The sequence below is a fragment of the Ambystoma mexicanum genome, chromosome 7q (assembly GCF_040938575.1).
Source record: "Ambystoma mexicanum isolate Mex_15411 chromosome 7q, UKY_AmexF1_1, whole genome shotgun sequence".
NCBI classification, from domain to species: Eukaryota; Metazoa; Chordata; class Amphibia; order Caudata; family Ambystomatidae; genus Ambystoma; species Ambystoma mexicanum.
Window position 1 is genome coordinate 661359696 of NC_090941.1, and position 16354 is coordinate 661376049.

At 43.9% G+C, this 16354-nt stretch overlaps 1 protein-coding gene across 2 annotated transcripts in view; it reads left to right on the forward strand.

Moving 5' to 3' along the window:
- The window catches only part of FLT3 (fms related receptor tyrosine kinase 3), an 842728-nt gene that overhangs the window by 721183 nt on the left and 105191 nt on the right, over positions 1-16354 (forward strand). For both annotated transcript variants that reach the window (XM_069639890.1, XM_069639891.1), the window contains exon 20: positions 8968-9090. In XM_069639890.1, the coding sequence (XP_069495991.1) occupies positions 8968-9090 (123 nt within the window). The remainder of the gene's footprint in view (positions 1-8967; positions 9091-16354) is intronic.

Sequence of the window (16354 nt, forward strand, 5' to 3'; positions counted from 1 at the left end):
AACATTGAGGGAAACGTCAGTTAGAGGTTACAATGAGTGAGGCAAGACAGAGTTTTTCATAGTAACTTCTTTGTGAATCGAATAACCCTCTCCAAGATTAAGTCAAGGGTAAGTCAGAGTAACGTCTTTATGAATTGGTCTTTTGTTTCAGGTTTACTCACATCCAGCTAAAATGAGTAAGATGGGTCTCCTTACTTCAGACAACTGTTGTGTGTTAAAATAACCACCTTAGTAATGTGTCGCCACATGCTAGAACAGCAGCTGGTTAGGCGGGCACAACTGTGGATTAAGAAACTCATAGCTGTGCTTCGCCACTGGGAATTCTGTGGCGATTTGGCTTTGGAGGACTGGATTTGGGAGGTTTTTAAGTGACCAGGGGTGGAAAGAGTTGCACACCGGGAAAAATACATTATGGAATGCTTACATTAATTTAAATTAAATTAAATTAAAATACACATGGAAAAAACATCAATATTATTGTGGCTTTAACAATTGCAAGGGAATACCTTTTATCATACAATGTGAGAGCAGAATAGGCCATTTCACATGTCGCAGTGCCACCTAGTGTTGCTCAGAAATTAGCATACGTTTGAGGGATGCTCTTCCTGATCTTCCTTCGAGGCTATATTAGCTTTGACCGAACGTGGAGAAGTTAACTCCACAGTGCTGCTTCCAGCAGTGGGCCTAATTTCTAAGGACATGATTTACTTGAACAAGTAGACAAAACAACAAAGACATTAAAAATGAATTTCCTACGTGAATTCTAACTGAACTGTGCAGTTGAAAATGGAATACCGCCTTCCAATGAATATGAAACGTCTAAACAAAGAGAAGATATACTGTGTGTTGTTATATGTATTATGTGACAAAAGGTGCTATTACATGGCATTGTGTGGCAGACATCAGCAACCCTAACATCAAGAGTCCGACTAACAAAACTAGGGCTACGAAAAGCAAAAGTGCGCGCACAACGTGTGTCAGCAGTAACATCAGTGTATAAATAACGTATTTTATTGTTTTGTACCAAGCATAAGTTGCCGTATATAAGATTTGGAGACAAACATTATCACTGGGATACTGTGCCATAGTGTAAGACCAAACACGATATGTCATGCTTCAAGAGATGCACAGTGTTTATCTGTATTGAAGCAAGGTCCAAAAAACGAAGGTTTGTTTAAGATTGCCTGAGACTAGGTCTGGAATGTCACACCTGCCCATAGTTGAGCAAAAACTCTTTTGTTTGTTAATTAAGGCAAACATTCAGCCTTTGTATTGTAAGGGTAAAAATGTTGCCACCAAACCCAGACTATAGCTGCTTTCCACTGGACTGCCTCATCTGCAATGCAGCCTTTGAATTACGGGTACCCTGGAAACAAAGACGGCTACAGCCCTGCATGCTGTGACAAACCACTGCTAAGCTGGTATTGGGTGGACGTGGATATGTATTCGCGGGATGTGGTGATTTCACACTATGGTAACAACATTGCAGAGAACCTTGGGGAACATTTAGGGTTGACAGCTTAAAAGAGCATGGCCTCTGATCAATCTTAGGGCTGGAATTTTATTTTTTAAAGTCTGATCTAGCACGATGTTATGGGGTCTTGTACCTCACATTGTGACTGTTGCCACTTGCGTGTCTCTTGTTGCTCTGGTGGTTCTGAAGTGTTGGGGGTAGGTTAGTGGGATTCAGAGGGAGAAGAGCAAGAGAGCTTTGATGTGCTGTTGGCAGCTTCAGTTCAGAGGAACCGGTCACTAAGGGTAGGTGCATTTTCGGTTGGTAGCCATCATGTGGTGTTGAGGTATGATTGCGCAAGGTTTGGTTTCATGTTGGGAGTTGTGAAGTGCGTGCGATTTGTGGTGCAGCAGAGGTATGGTTGTGTTTGGTTCAGAGCTGGAGGTTAGTATGCAGCGTGGAGAGTTTTTAGTATGGTTAGTTGGCAGCGTCACATGTGCTACCCCCACCAGTCCCTCTAAGTGCGATACATGTCCCACCCACAACAACCCCTTTAAGTGTGATAGGATCTGAATGTGTAACATCCAAGAAAGCAGGGAACAATAGTGCCACTTTGCTCTAAAAGAGATGAGCTTGTCATAGGTGTTATCATGCTAGTACTACTCAGAGTAACAGGGGAAGTGTCTCTGGACTTTATCCTGATTGACTCCTGACTGGTGGAGCATGCCTGGAACTATGCGATTACCCTGTTGGACGCAGACCAATAGCTCTGAGCCCAGTGCTTGCTGGGGCAGTGGAAGTTTGCTCTAACATTTGAAGTCCCTGAAATACAGAGGACGATTGGGGGCAAAGCCAAGTGGTCTGTGGACCAGCGGAAGCGCCCCGTTGCTGGCCTAAGTCTGTGACCTCACTTGGAAGAATGCATATCTGTACTCTTGCATTTGCAAAGGCTGACACTGACTGAAGACTGCAAAGGGAATTTTATCGACTAATTGAAAGAGAGAGGCCAAGAGTGTACTCATTAAGATTGTCCTGATCTCTCCACAGCCCATCCTAGCTATGATGACAACCAAGGGGCAGAGAGGGCACATAGCGAAAACCTTGAAGCGTTTGCAAACCTTCTTGTACTCATGAAAACCTTCCTTTTCCTATCTTTGGGGCATTGTTGAAACAAAGAAATAGCTTTCTTTGGATCTATTCGCTCTGACAAAGTGCCCAAAAACCCAGAAAATAAAAGAGTGCGCACCCTAGGAATGAGAGTTTCACTGACAGTCACTTTCCAAGATGTAGCAGATCCCTGCAGTGTTTTCCGCAAACAAAGAATAATTGACAATTATCCACTCACCTGTCTTTGTGCCCCATCGTGTACTCTAGTTGAGGGAAGTCCTCAACTAGAGTGCACATGACTGCTCTGTACAGTCTAACATCTAAGAAAGATGTTGGAGAAGGCCACAAAGTCCAATCCCCCAATGGCTCCACCACAGAAAAATGTACAACTACATGACACATGACCCCAGTTTCTACACATACAAATCTGTTGGGGGACCATCACAAAACCAAACCTTACACTCCACACCCACCTTCTGTAGGGTGCCATGCAGACAACCCCAGAGAAACAGGGCACATGACTGAGTGTTTAAAAACATTGCGGGAAAGGCCAGAAGACCCGTCCACAATACGGGCTACTGGGTAGCAAAACCCATAACCACAGCGCACATATTCAAAAACACTATTAGAAGAAGATATCCTCTCTTGGTTTTGTGTTTGTGCTGATTTTATGAAAGGCAAATGCCATTCGTCCTTTGCAATTTGGGTGGTTATGCCAAGGAAATTTAATGAAATGTGCATATTTCACCTTAAAACGCTAATTTCTGGTGACGTCACATCCCATTGCGTATGCTAATGAGTCCCCCCCACTTTAATTTTTAGGACTCTACAGACTTGTGCACTCTATCTCATATGAACTTTATACACTTTTAATTGACCAGCAGTTTTGCTCTCACCAATGTTTTTGTCTTCCTTCTTCTGAGAAGAATGTCTCACGTTTAGAGCTTATCCATGTACTACCTTTGTGCTCTGTCCTTATCCTTTAGAAATAGAATCTTCGCTCTGGGCCAATCTTGACTCATCGTTGGGTCTGCTTACGCAGCTGTCTTTTTCATGCCCTCTGATTCTTACAGCTTCGGCTTGTTTCTGAGGTAGCTTGGTTACATTTAGCGTGAACCATCATCCATTTTCCAATATGGCCGTCCTTGCCATGTTATATATTCCTCTACAGCCAGCTTCTACCTTTCTACCTTGTGTTACTGCGTATTTACAGTTATTGGTAAATCAGCAGCTTCATTTCATTTTAGATTCATAATCACTTCAACTTCAGATTCATGTTACTCTTAGTACTTCAGTTACTTCATTACTTGGTATTTTCAAACCGTTTCAACATAGGTTCATTTATCTTCTTGATGACTTCACTTTGTCCTTGTCAGATTTCATTTAACGGCATTTATAATATTCATTGATGCAGTCTGACATCTTGGCAGGTGACATCCTTCCATGTGACATTCTTTCAGTGTGAGGGTACATTCTGTATGGTTGTCTGAGTGCATAACGCCTCCCATACACTGGATGCGGTATAGGAACAATATAGAGGGTCCCATCTATAGCTCTTCTCCGGCTGTTCCAATATGATGGTGGTGAGGGGGCAGGGACTGACAAGATAGCACCTCCCTGCTCCTCTACAGGCCTTTGATCCTCCTTAGAAGGGGAGAGGGCGGAGCTAGGTTAGCCAGAGGGGCATTTGTGCAGTTTTGGGAGGGTTCTGCTATCTTGATTCCCTCTGCCTCGCTTTCTCTTTCCTATCCCCTCCACTTCCACTGGAACAAAGCACTTTGGGTGTCACATAATAAGGGCAAAGTTCATACATTTCCACTGCAGGAATTAGACCCCTGCTTTAGTCCAATCACTTGAGGACTTTTGCCTATTAAAGATGGGGTCTCCCACCACTTCTCTGGATCATCTGGACTCATCTTGATTTATACTGGAGATGTCGTTGGGCCCTGCTGAAAGACCAGTCCTATCTACAGTCTTCCAGGTGTGGGGTGAAGGCAGAGGTTCCAAAGGCAGAAAGCAAGATCTGTCCCCTAACAATCCCTAGGAACCATTGTGGGGGAACACTGCTGATGGAACATATGCCTGCCTCTCTGCGGCCACACTGTGCCTACGACCTCATCATGCAGCAGGTCTCCTGAAGGTGTTCCAGCCTCCCCGTGTTTTGGAGCCAGAGGAATGGACTGACATTGGCCCTTGAGACCCTGGAGTGGGTCTCACAGCACCTGGAAGTCAGAACATCTATGTTCCCCGGTCAGGATGACAACCCGCTCTGAACCGTGATTCAAGAACGCCTCGATGCTGAGGGATCCAACAGGACCCTTCAATGTGTGTTTTGGCATCTGTTGTCCTCATAACCACTGTCTGCTTTTCTAGCTCAATCGCTGCTGCATCGCACAAGCAAATGCATGTTGCTGCCCCGGCTCGAACTTTGAAGTACTGCTGCCTTGAGTTGCTGTCTGAAACACCAGATTCTTCACCACCACTACTGTGAGTTGGCTGACCTGACCCTGGTGTTTCCCAAACTGCAACCTCAGAGCCTGTGCATTGAACTGACTCGCCTGCTCATCTTGGTACCATCTCCACTGCTGTCGATCTTCAACCATAGAACCTTGGACCTTGTAACCACCCTATCTGCACAGCTCGACTAGACTCTTCAAGACCACAGCTCCCCTTCTGTTCAACCCCACCTCAATGCCAGCTTGCCACTGGAAACATTTTGACTGCTGCATCTGCGACCCAAACCAACACTGTGGTCCAGGCGAGAAGCCTGGTTCAACACTGTCGAACCTCCAAGACATTTTTGAAGAAGTTTTTATTTACTGATAGCTGATATCTGACCCCCTGGCCCATCTTTAGGCCCTAGACACTGCTTAGGTCATGTTTACCCCTTTTTGCTACTTGAAGAAATATCCTTTTGAACATTGTGGTCTTTTGAATGCCTTTCTTCCACGTTTCTCCTTGCCTAGAGTGCTGCATCTAGTCCATCTGTGCATACTCTGTGTTTATTCAACAGGCTTTTTTTTTGACATTCCTTTATTTTGGACTGTTTTACTTCGCTGCTTGGGCTGCTACTGAACCACACCCCTTTTCAGAGTATAGCCTTCCCTCTGCCCACGTTACCACAAAATGCAAAAGAGATGATGTATTTATTGGCTGTGCCTGTTTTTAACTTTTTGATTGTGTTGGCTCTTGGTTTGTAGAAGTGTGAGGGCTGAGTGGGTGTTTTAGCCTCTACTAATGCTAGTACTCCTGCAGGGCTGGAGTCAATTTGTCACAACGGCATTGAGGACTAACATAGCTTCTACTGGAATGTTGGTACTCTAGTTCGCCCATAACACCATGTGCCAGGAAATGTGTTGAATCTGGATACAACACATTTGTTTCAGAAGAAGTAAACCTTTAAACAAAAACTCATACTTAAACAAAAGACAAACAATTTGCGACAAAAATAAATTGATTGTGAATAAATAGCAAATGTAATATTTGCTTGAATATCAAATCATTTGTCAAGTATTCAACTGAAAACAAACATGAAGCAGAATAGTATTGTATGAGAAACACACTTTAAACGTTTCATTAATTTCTCTTCATTTGAATCATTATCTTTACTGAAAGCCTCCAAGCAAGAAAAGATCGGACTAACAAAAAAACGTAGGGACCAACTGCATTTATTTATTGGATATTTGTGAGGCACCTGTAAAACAAACAGTTTCAAGGCGCCACAAGGCAAAGAAAGGGAGGGCAAGGGAAAAAGATAACAATAACGGTCCTACTAAGCCTTGTGACATTCGGATTGTGCAAGTGCAGTAACAAGAAGTGCGAGGGAAAGTGCCAGTCTGCGCGAATGTGAAGTGCTAGGGTGGGATGGAAATGCAGGGAAGAGAGGAGAGAGTGTAAGTGAACGGGGGCTAGGGGAGGAAGAGGGTAACAGGGGCTAGGCGAGTGCTAAGGGGAGGCCAGGAGAGCAAGTGCCAGGGAATTGAATCGGGTGCAGGGGGTGAGGGTCCACATACTACATGCGAGGAGGGGGGACTTACTGGGGGAGGGGGGACTGGTGCCCTGTATAACTCAGCGGGAACCAGACATCCACTCACTGCAGCAGACTTGGTTGTTACCATGGGATGGCGAGAGGGAAGGAAGAAGAGAAAAGGAGAGTTTTGAGGAGCTTCCAGAACTTAAGGTGATCAGGCTCAAAACTGAGAGGGCAGGGAGACCATTCCAGAAGGAGGGTCCTGTGGAGGAGAGAGATCTACCACCCACTCTTTGCTCAGAGAAGCGTCTGATATGCAGAGAGTTGGAGCTAGAAAACCGAAGGGCTCTAGCAGGGTTGTATTTTGGGAGAGGGAGTTGGATGTAGCGGGGTCCCAGGCCCCAGAAGGCCTTGTGGATGATGCAGAGGGTCTTGAGTTTGATCATAGCAGAAGCCGGGAGCCAGTGGAGAGATTGTAGGGCGGGAGAGATGCAGTTCCGGGACTTGAGGCCAAGCATACGTTTTGCAGTCCTATTCTGTATTAGTTGAAGCGGGCGAAGGGAGGCTGTAGCAGTAGTTCAGCCTAGAGAGGACCATAGCTCTGGAGACATTTCTGGGGGAAGGTGAGGCAAGGGAGAATGCCTATCAGCAGGTGCAGCTGATAGTGGGATCTTCTTAGCAAAGTCCCCGCTGTGAGGAGAGAAGGAGAGAGAGGAGTCAAAGATGACACCAGGGTTTTGTGCCTCACAAGAGGGGAGGGGGAGGGGACCCATAGGACGTTGAGCATGGGAGGATGTTGGATTTGCAGAACCAATGCTGCTCAAGGTGGCAGGCTTCATGAATGCAAAGTGCTAGGTTGCAGTGAACAAATATGGATATTGCAAATTTCAAGTGAAAATGCGAACTGAGAACTGCGCACATTTAAATCTATTGTCAGTAGCTTAATAGGAAAGTGACTTTGAAAACTTTGTTGTAGCTCAAATATAAATGTATACATTTTCCTCTGCGCTCGTGCAGGACACAAGTCAAGGGAACATATGAGACGAGTGGACTGCATCTCCAGGGTATTTTCCAGCCCCTCATAGGCCAAACAAGAGAAGGAACTCTCCCAGTGAAACTGATGTGGTTGGGAGAGGGTTTAACACATATAGGAAAGCCTGATATGTGACTGAATCTGCTCCAAACCCTACAAGCTCTAAGGAGGCAATTGCCTTTTGGGCAGTCACTCAAATTCACCAAATCTCAATCCATGTCTGCAGACTTTGGGTCTATACCACCACACTGAAGGATGCAAAGCTGTAGGTCTTTTTTCTATATCTCACTCTTCAACCCTCCACCGTGCAACACCAGCAGATGTTGTGCTCACTTTCTTAGTCCACACAGAAAGGTGCACTCAGCATACGCACCTTTCATGTTGGGACAGACTGGTCTGTAATGTTATTTGAGCAATTTCCCAATAAGTACATTCTGCCAAAGACCTGTATTGGAGGGGAAATGTCAGCCACATTTGCACTGTGACAAGTAGCTGACTTGCCCCCAGTCTTGTTGACCTAGAAGAGGCAGCCCACCTGTTGGGAGCTCTTTTGATTTTCAAACAATTTCACCAATGGAGCATATAGATCTGACTAGTTCCCATACAGAATCCCACATATCTCTCTATACTCCCGCTGGCAGACTGGCACAGGTGGGAATTCAGCCACCGATCTTCTATTAGGCCCTGCTCTCTCATCCTAAAAGACCCCCCCCCCCCACCTGTGCCACGTGCCCTCACTGCTTAAGAAACCCCACCTTACCCCACGGATTGCCTGTTTCTGCTCCCCATGGAACCTAATTTTTCTTCCTGCCTCTTCCCATCAATGCGGGAAAAGCGCATGTGGTAATCGCAACAGGCCGCAGTTCGATTCAAGCAGCCTGTCTTGAAATAGGCTGAGTTCAAAACCGGCACTCCAGGTCTCCACTACCTGTTGTCAATTCTTCATGTTTAATTTCCCCTAGGAACAAACCATGCTCACCCTCACCACCCCTTCACTCAAATACACAAACATGTATGATTAGTTTGCTGTATAATCCAAATGGAAAGGCCTAAAAACATGTCCACTGCTTATTCTCAGGGTGTTCCGGATGTGAGAGTACAGTTTACAAAATATCTCCAGTGTATGGCTCTTGGAGACTGCATGGCCAAGATACCATTGCGTGTGCATGATACCTGCATCTCGCCAGTCGCTGTCTATAGTTTTATTTATTTTTACATTTGTAGAGCGCACAAAACCCACAGGCATCAAGGCGCTGGTTGCAAGGGGCGTGTAGGGGAGTGGGAGGGGAACGCAAGTATTGATCTGTAAGTAGGGCACAGCAGCATTGCTGAAAGGGATAGCATCTGGGGTTATTTGCACCCTTCCTAAATATTCTAAACAGGCTTGCATTGTGTTTTCTCTAGTGCATTCACAGAGATTTGGCCGCGCGGAACATACTGGTGACTCACGGGAAAGTGGTGAAGATTTGTGACTTTGGGCTGGCGAGAGACATAATGAACGACTCCAATTATGTCGTCAAAGGGAATGTAAGATGCTCTTATTTTAAATGTTCAGCAATGTAACTAATTTAGAGAAATATGAATGTGTGAACGCAGTACAAATGTACCTGCATCAATGTTATAGTCTGTTGTAATGTAGTTTGCTAATGTAATAGTAATGCTTTCTTAGAACATTACTGAGCTCTGTGTTCTGTGGGCTCAGAGCATTCTTGTTTACCTTTGAACGTTCTGAAGTTGTCAGTTGAAGTTGTCATGTAGTTGAGACTCTGGCACTCTGCTGGGGGTCTTTCATGTTGTATAACTTAATAAAGCTAATATATAAGCTTTACAGAGTGCCAGCCATCTTTATAATATTGGCGACGAGGATGGGATGTTGAAAAGAGACCCCCAGCAGTAACTTGAATCGATGCCCCTCCACTCTGTGTCAGTGTAGAAGCGGCCATCGAGGGATCCGTGTGCCAGTGCTCTCTGATTGCAAGTAAGTGCCCAGCGCGTCCGTGGTCCCCCTCAAGTCCTGCGCATTCCCCACATGAACCTCCATGAGCGACGCGACCCTCAGTGACTTTCTTTGAAGCACGGGCCAACCCTGGGCCTTACCGCATTTCCCTGTATAGAGGCGCATTGTTGAAGCCCACGCGCCCCTCCTATCGCATTGGAGCCTTTCGTTTATGTGAAAGGGCCGCCGGAGACGCGCAAACAGAAAAAGTGATTTACTGCAGCAGGGAAGCGGCAAGCAGAGGAGTCAGGTTGCCACTGTCTAGATAGCTGCGATGCCTGGGGCAGAGTTGTTGTGAAGACGCAGTCGAAAAAAAAAAGAAAAAAAAAGTAGTGTTAGTAAAGGAAGTCCCCAGAAAGCTGCAGACTAAACAGTCCTAACCACGTGTGTGCCTGGTCACGTAGCACATTTAGATCCACATTTCTAACAGCAACGTGAGCTCCTAAGGCTCCGTGCCTTGCAGCTGCGCCATCCTAGATGTCAAGCGACCAATAAACACATACGGGGATGCGGCGCAAAGTCAAAACTGTTAAAGCAGTTTATATCAGCAAATAAAGCCTCACATAGTGAGTGGTCAAGGAAGCAGTACAAGGGCTTTATGGACTTCTATCATAAGGAGACATTTGGTGGAGCCAGCATTAGCGTTCTATCTTAGGAAAGCCTTCTGTACTGAACTTTTAAAGAAGATTTATCCTTTCAGGAAAAATTAAATGAGTGGCAAGCAGCATCCCACACTGTTTTAGCAGTCCATGTCAGTGAATGCTATATAAAAATAAAAAAGGGATCACTATATTAACAGACAGTAATATAGCTTTCTCAGGGAGTGCACACAGTGTGTCTCTTGTCTCAAAAGACAAATAGCTCAACATGGCTCTACCAGGCATAGCGGGTCCTCCCATATTTATGCCCACTCCTGGACCGGTCAAGATTTTATGGGCTCAATGGCGCAAAGGTTTCATGCATTATCTCAAGGCTGCAGGGGGTAATTCTTATTCAAATGAAAGGAAACTTGCCCTGTTATTGCACTTTTTAGGATACGAAGGGCAAAGGATTTATGAGACATTGCCCCAGCCACCTGGAGATGGGAGTGGCGATGCAATAAACGAGTTTGAAAGTGCCTTAATTAAGCTGGACTTGCATTTCAACCCAAAAGTACAATTTTAGAACGATTCAACGTTCACACCCGTGTGCAGGAGCAAGCGGAATCCGTCAAGGAGTATGTGACTGCTTTACGGCATTTGGCTTTGTCATGCAAATTTCAAGAGTCATTTGATGAGCACATTAGAGACCAGTTTATGACTCACTGCAAGTCCAACAAAATTCGTGAAGAGTTGTGGTTGAGAGATGAACCCAAAATTGATGAGGTGCTGGACATAGCAAGACGAGTAGAGCATTCCTTGGCTTGTGTGGCAAAATTGTCTAAAGGAGAATCCAGCGAACTCAAAGAGAACAAAGCAGAAATTTTAAGTGTGGTGATTCTAAGAGTAGGAGAAGAGGATAAGACAAACAGGTGATCCGAATTACAATCCTATAGTTATACTGTTTCCCATTCTATTTTTGACACATAGGTTTCATGTTAAGACTATTAATTATGGTCACTTCCAGAAACAAATAGAGTTTTCATTAGGGGGTTATTATTGTTCATCAAAAGAGGTCATTTATAGGTTGAGGGAGTCCTATTCAACTACATATGCAGTCCCTGTTCAGTGAGCTTTGCGTTGCCCGCAGCTGTTGTCCTGCACGGTTCCTTGCAACCACAGGCACCTCATGAGCACACAGAATCATAAATTGTGGTTGCTAACAGCTTTTTTAAAATAACAAAAAAAATAAAACTTCCAGTTTTATTTTTTATGGGAAAAAAGTATTTAGAACACACATTTTAAATTTGCAGGTGCCAATTGAATCTCACCCCCTGCCCCCATATGCCATCTGGCTACTTTACACATAGATGGGCCATCTCCTACTTTGGCCCCCTCACCCCAGATCCAGAGCCAATAAGTACTTTGAAAATAAAGAGCACAAGGACAATTTATACTTTTTTGGAAACAACAGATCACATTTATTGGAGTCAGCAAACATAATGTACCCACCCTCCTTTTGCACAATGTCCTACAGTGTCTTTAAGGTGTCCCTTTTCATTTCTCAGGCTTTCCCCAGTTTCTTATTGTCTCCGGTGACCCATGCCACTTCCGGTTTGTAAAGTCATGGACTTCTGCCTCTGGTTACCAACTGTCAGGCAGTAGCTCCCATGTAGCTTGAAGCGAATAAACCACTGCATTCAATTGACGAAGAGTCTCAATTGTCCAAAAGGGAGTCAGTGCCCGTCACACCCCGAACCGAGCTCGAGCGCGGCCATCGTGTACCGCTCAATAACCACACAACCTATGAACGGAAAAACGTATTAGCTCATCATAATCACAGAACATTCTTTGCAGAACATTAACCCTTTATGCCATCAAAATTCACTTGCCCTTTAAAATACATGTCCGAATCCATCTTGTTTTACCCTGTTCCAACCTTCCCATAGCTACTTAAACAAGAAGGTGGGTGGGTGGTAGTTTGCCTGGGGCTGCAAAGTAGACAAGTCTTTGCATCCCCATAATTTTAAGTGTTCCCCTGGGACCATAGCCGGTTTTGGCCGGCACAGGAGAATGCCCCTTCTGCCTCCCTCAGGAGAGGCAAAACATTATGTGCCACTGGGGGTGGGGCAGAGGGACAGCAGGCTGTCCCTCTAGTGCCCCCTCTGGGGGCTGGCCCTCCCCCTTGCAGAGCCATCCCCTGTTTTGGCCCCCCACCCCAGACCCAGAGGCAATAAGTACTTTGAAAATAATGACCACAGAGACAATTTATACTTTGTTGGAACCTAGAGCTAGATTGGCAATCCTAGCGGCCTCAAAAAAATCTAGAGAAACAAGGCCTTGAGATATTCTCCACCTTCTGGAGGAAGGAATTAAGCCTCAATCATGTACAGGAAAGTTTGTTTGTTTGTTTCTTTATATAGTGCAGCCTAGCCCTAAGGCATCTGGGCGCATTACTTACTTATATAGGCACTGTATTACAATTACATACAAGAGTGGTTGCCAGAATTATACAGTAATATACAATGAGTAGTTGCAATAGCAGAATCATTTACACATATATATGAAGAAAGGTGATGAGTCAATAGGTTCTGCCAATAAGTGGTACCAACTCTGGGAATTCCATACAACCACAAACTTTAGAGGCACCCCAATTGGTCGCAAGAAAGTCTGTGAATCAGGAAGAACAAGAAAGTGCTCTCTACCTTCTCCCTGAAATTCTGACCCATGTTCTTCAGAAATCAGAGGCGGTAAGTAACTCCTTTTAGGCAGGAGGAATGTCGACTGGTGAGTTGGAACACGCAGGGAGGGTTGCTGCTTCTTCAAAACTAAAGAGATGAAGGAGCAAACGTTCTGCAATAAGACTATTATACTTTTTCAGGAAACGTGGCTGGTTAATCCCATTGAAATTGAGGGGTTTACAATATTTCATCAAGCGGCACAACAAAAACCAAAAGGGAGGCAGTATGGATGCCTACTGATAGCCATTAAAATACCTTAAGTAAAGATTCAAAGCTCGTCTTCAATAACAAAATGGGTATCGAGGCTTGTAAAGTACTATTAAGATCAAATAAGCCAGACTTTTATGTTATCATAATTAATATCTTTTGGAATCAACCTCCAGGACTTTTTGATAATATTGTCGTCATTGTTGCAAAAGATTAAGATACAATTTGGGGGCTCCAATATAATACTGGCATGTGATCTGAATACTTTCTGTATCAAAAATGTAATCAGGGAGGAAGGGAAAAAACAAAGGTTTTCTACTAGCGGAGGAAGATGGTTAGACTTCCTTAATGATTGGGGCCTTAAAATGACAAATGGATCAGTTCCGCTAAAAACAACTTGGCAGTGAGGCGATTCATCCTCCACAATCGACAGCATTTTTCTGTCATCAGCTTTTTTTCTGTGCTGTTCCTCACTAAAGATCAAACATGGTAGCGCAAGCGATCATGCTCGGCTAGAATTGGTTTTCTCTGATATGACTATTACACCAAGGGCTAGACAGAGCCAAATGTTAACATATAGGAAAGGAAAAACTAGGCTAGTTAAATAGAAAAAGAAGGGATCTGACCTAAATGATAACTTAATATGTTTTGATAATAAGGTCGTAGAGGAAAATTGTCTGCCTTCAAAATGTATAGAATTTATTTGGGCCACTTGTTCGCCAAGCCCAGTATCAACAGGGAAGCAAGTCTTGCATCGTCATGTATTTGACGAGGAAACCTCAGAGAAAAAGAGGGCCCTAAAACGAAGGCTCAGAGAACTTTGGAAGACTGTGGAAGACTCCCATGAGTAGCACATTTTTGGAGAAAGAGAGGAGAAGATTAAGAAACAAGTTTTGGCACTGGTCAAAGGGACAAAAGATGCTGCGCCTACAAAACAATGTGGGAAATGTTTCAACAATTATCAACCAGTTGGAGGCGCAGCATAGTAACTCTCAATGGAACTTAGTTGTAGAATCTAAGCGTTTGTAATAAGTGTTTGTAATATTTGTCACAACACTTTGAGAATCCCTATACTAGAACTCTGATTAGTTTTACCGATGGTCCCAGGTTATTGAATTTTGATCAGAATGAAATAGCTTATCGCCAAATCATCTGCGTCTAGGGCCGCCGGCCAAAATGGGCTGACCTATCAAGTCTTAAAAAATAATGTGCACCTCGGGGCTAGATTACTTAACTGGCTTTTTGGGGATATCCTAAAAAGAAGGATGTGTCCTTCCTCTTGGAAAACAGCCATAGTGATCCCCTTTTTCAAAAGGGCGATCGGATGAATCCGACGAACCATCGGCCCATTGTCCTCCTTGATGTGGAGAGTAAGTTGCTTATGAAGCTGTTGTTACGAGAACTGGAAAGCTGGGTAGAAGAAGCACATACTCTATCCAAGCTCCAGACAGGATTTAGGAAGGGTCTTTCCACGTCACTAAATGTGTTAGCACTGAATATTGTTAGTGAACAAGCCAGGGGCAAGGGAGTCTCACCATTGTACAGGGCTTAGATAGACCTCACCAAGGCTTTTGACCAGGTTAACAAGATCGTTTATGGAATAAACTCACAAATTGGGGGATTCCTGAACATATCCTGAAAATGGTGGTGGAACTTCATAGGGACACATTTATGAGAATAAGACTCAATGAGCAGGGTCATCTTTCAGAGCTCATTACGATAGAAAGAGGTGTTAGACAGGGCAGTATGGGGGCCCCTTTATTCTTTAATTTGTATTTGACAGACATGGGCACATCACTAGAGTCATCAGCATTGGCAGGCCCTAAAATTGATGACAATAACATCTGTTGGTTGGCCTATGCTGATGATATTATTCTGCTTGATAAGACAGCAGTTGGTCTGCAACGCTTACTGGACAAATTGGGGTATTATGTTAAAGTTAATGGCCTTTCCATCAATCCAGAGAAATCCAAGATACTGGTGTTTAGACAAGCAATAAAAAAGGTGAAGTACCATCATGGTTAACAAACACGTTCCAACAGTGGAGGAGGTGGTTTATTTGGTGTACGTAATGTACGCATCACCATCAATTGTAAAAGTGTAAACAGAATTAGATGGTAAGATCATACGGCTGATTTCCCAAATTAAAAAGGTTTACACAAAATATTGCACATTTGCAATAACCCTTCTAATGAAATTAATTTTATGCAGCCAAAGTTGTACCAGTGATTTTGTATGGTCTGGAAGCCAAACCACTACTCTGGAAACCAAACTGGCAAAAAAAGGGAGGGTTTCATTTGGAAGAGGTTACTTGGACTTCCGCAGGGTCTTTCTACTGTATGTTTAAGATACAAACTAGGTCTTAAATCATTGCCTTCCTTGGCGGATTGGAAGCTGGTTTCCCTCTTTCGATTAATTATGACCTCTAACCCCACACCCTGTATGCTGATATCAAAAACCACCTCACACACCCTTAATCAGCGCTCCTAAATGACTTAAATTTGAGGGTTGGAGAGATCTTGGCAAGATATGATACAGACTTGGAGACCCTGATGGGAAATCCCCTAAAGTCAAAAAAAGCAATTGAACAGATGGATTGGATTACTACAATGGAACCTATGTGGGGTGCTTCCAGAGCTAACTCATACATATTATCAGAAAAGAAATTGGGCTGTGTTCCAAGCTATCTTGAGAAGATCCCCGATTGGAGAGCCAGACAAAACTTTCTCAGACTCTGCTTAAACTTTGCGCGTACGGAAGAAGTTCTTTTGAAGCGGGGGAAGAGAGAAGTTGCCCATAAACTGTGTACAGTATGTGAAACTCCCGAGAAGCAGACAGCAAAACACCTTTTGATGAAATATGAGGGCTCTTGGCCCCTTCGAGCGGCCATATTACAAAGATTTGTGAACAAAATATCTATGTTTTGGGCGAGGCTTATGTCAGGTCAAGAGTCTAGCTTGTCAATAAAGGTGATACACGTTTTGGATAAGATAAAAATCTTTATTTATAGCCACTGTCCCTTTCTGGATACTCTGTCTTCACCATCCTTTTTCTTTTTCTCTCTGCTTAACCTGAGCTTAGTTTGGTGGTCAGATAAGCAAACAACTGTAATTGGAGTCTTTTGTGCCCTTCATGAATTTGATATTTTTTTGATGGTGTGAAATAGTATGTTTTGTACCTTAATTGTGGATACAGGTAAATTGTTTTTAGTACTAATAATTCTTGAAGTTTTATGGAATTAACCTTCTTTTTGTATTCTTTTATGGTGT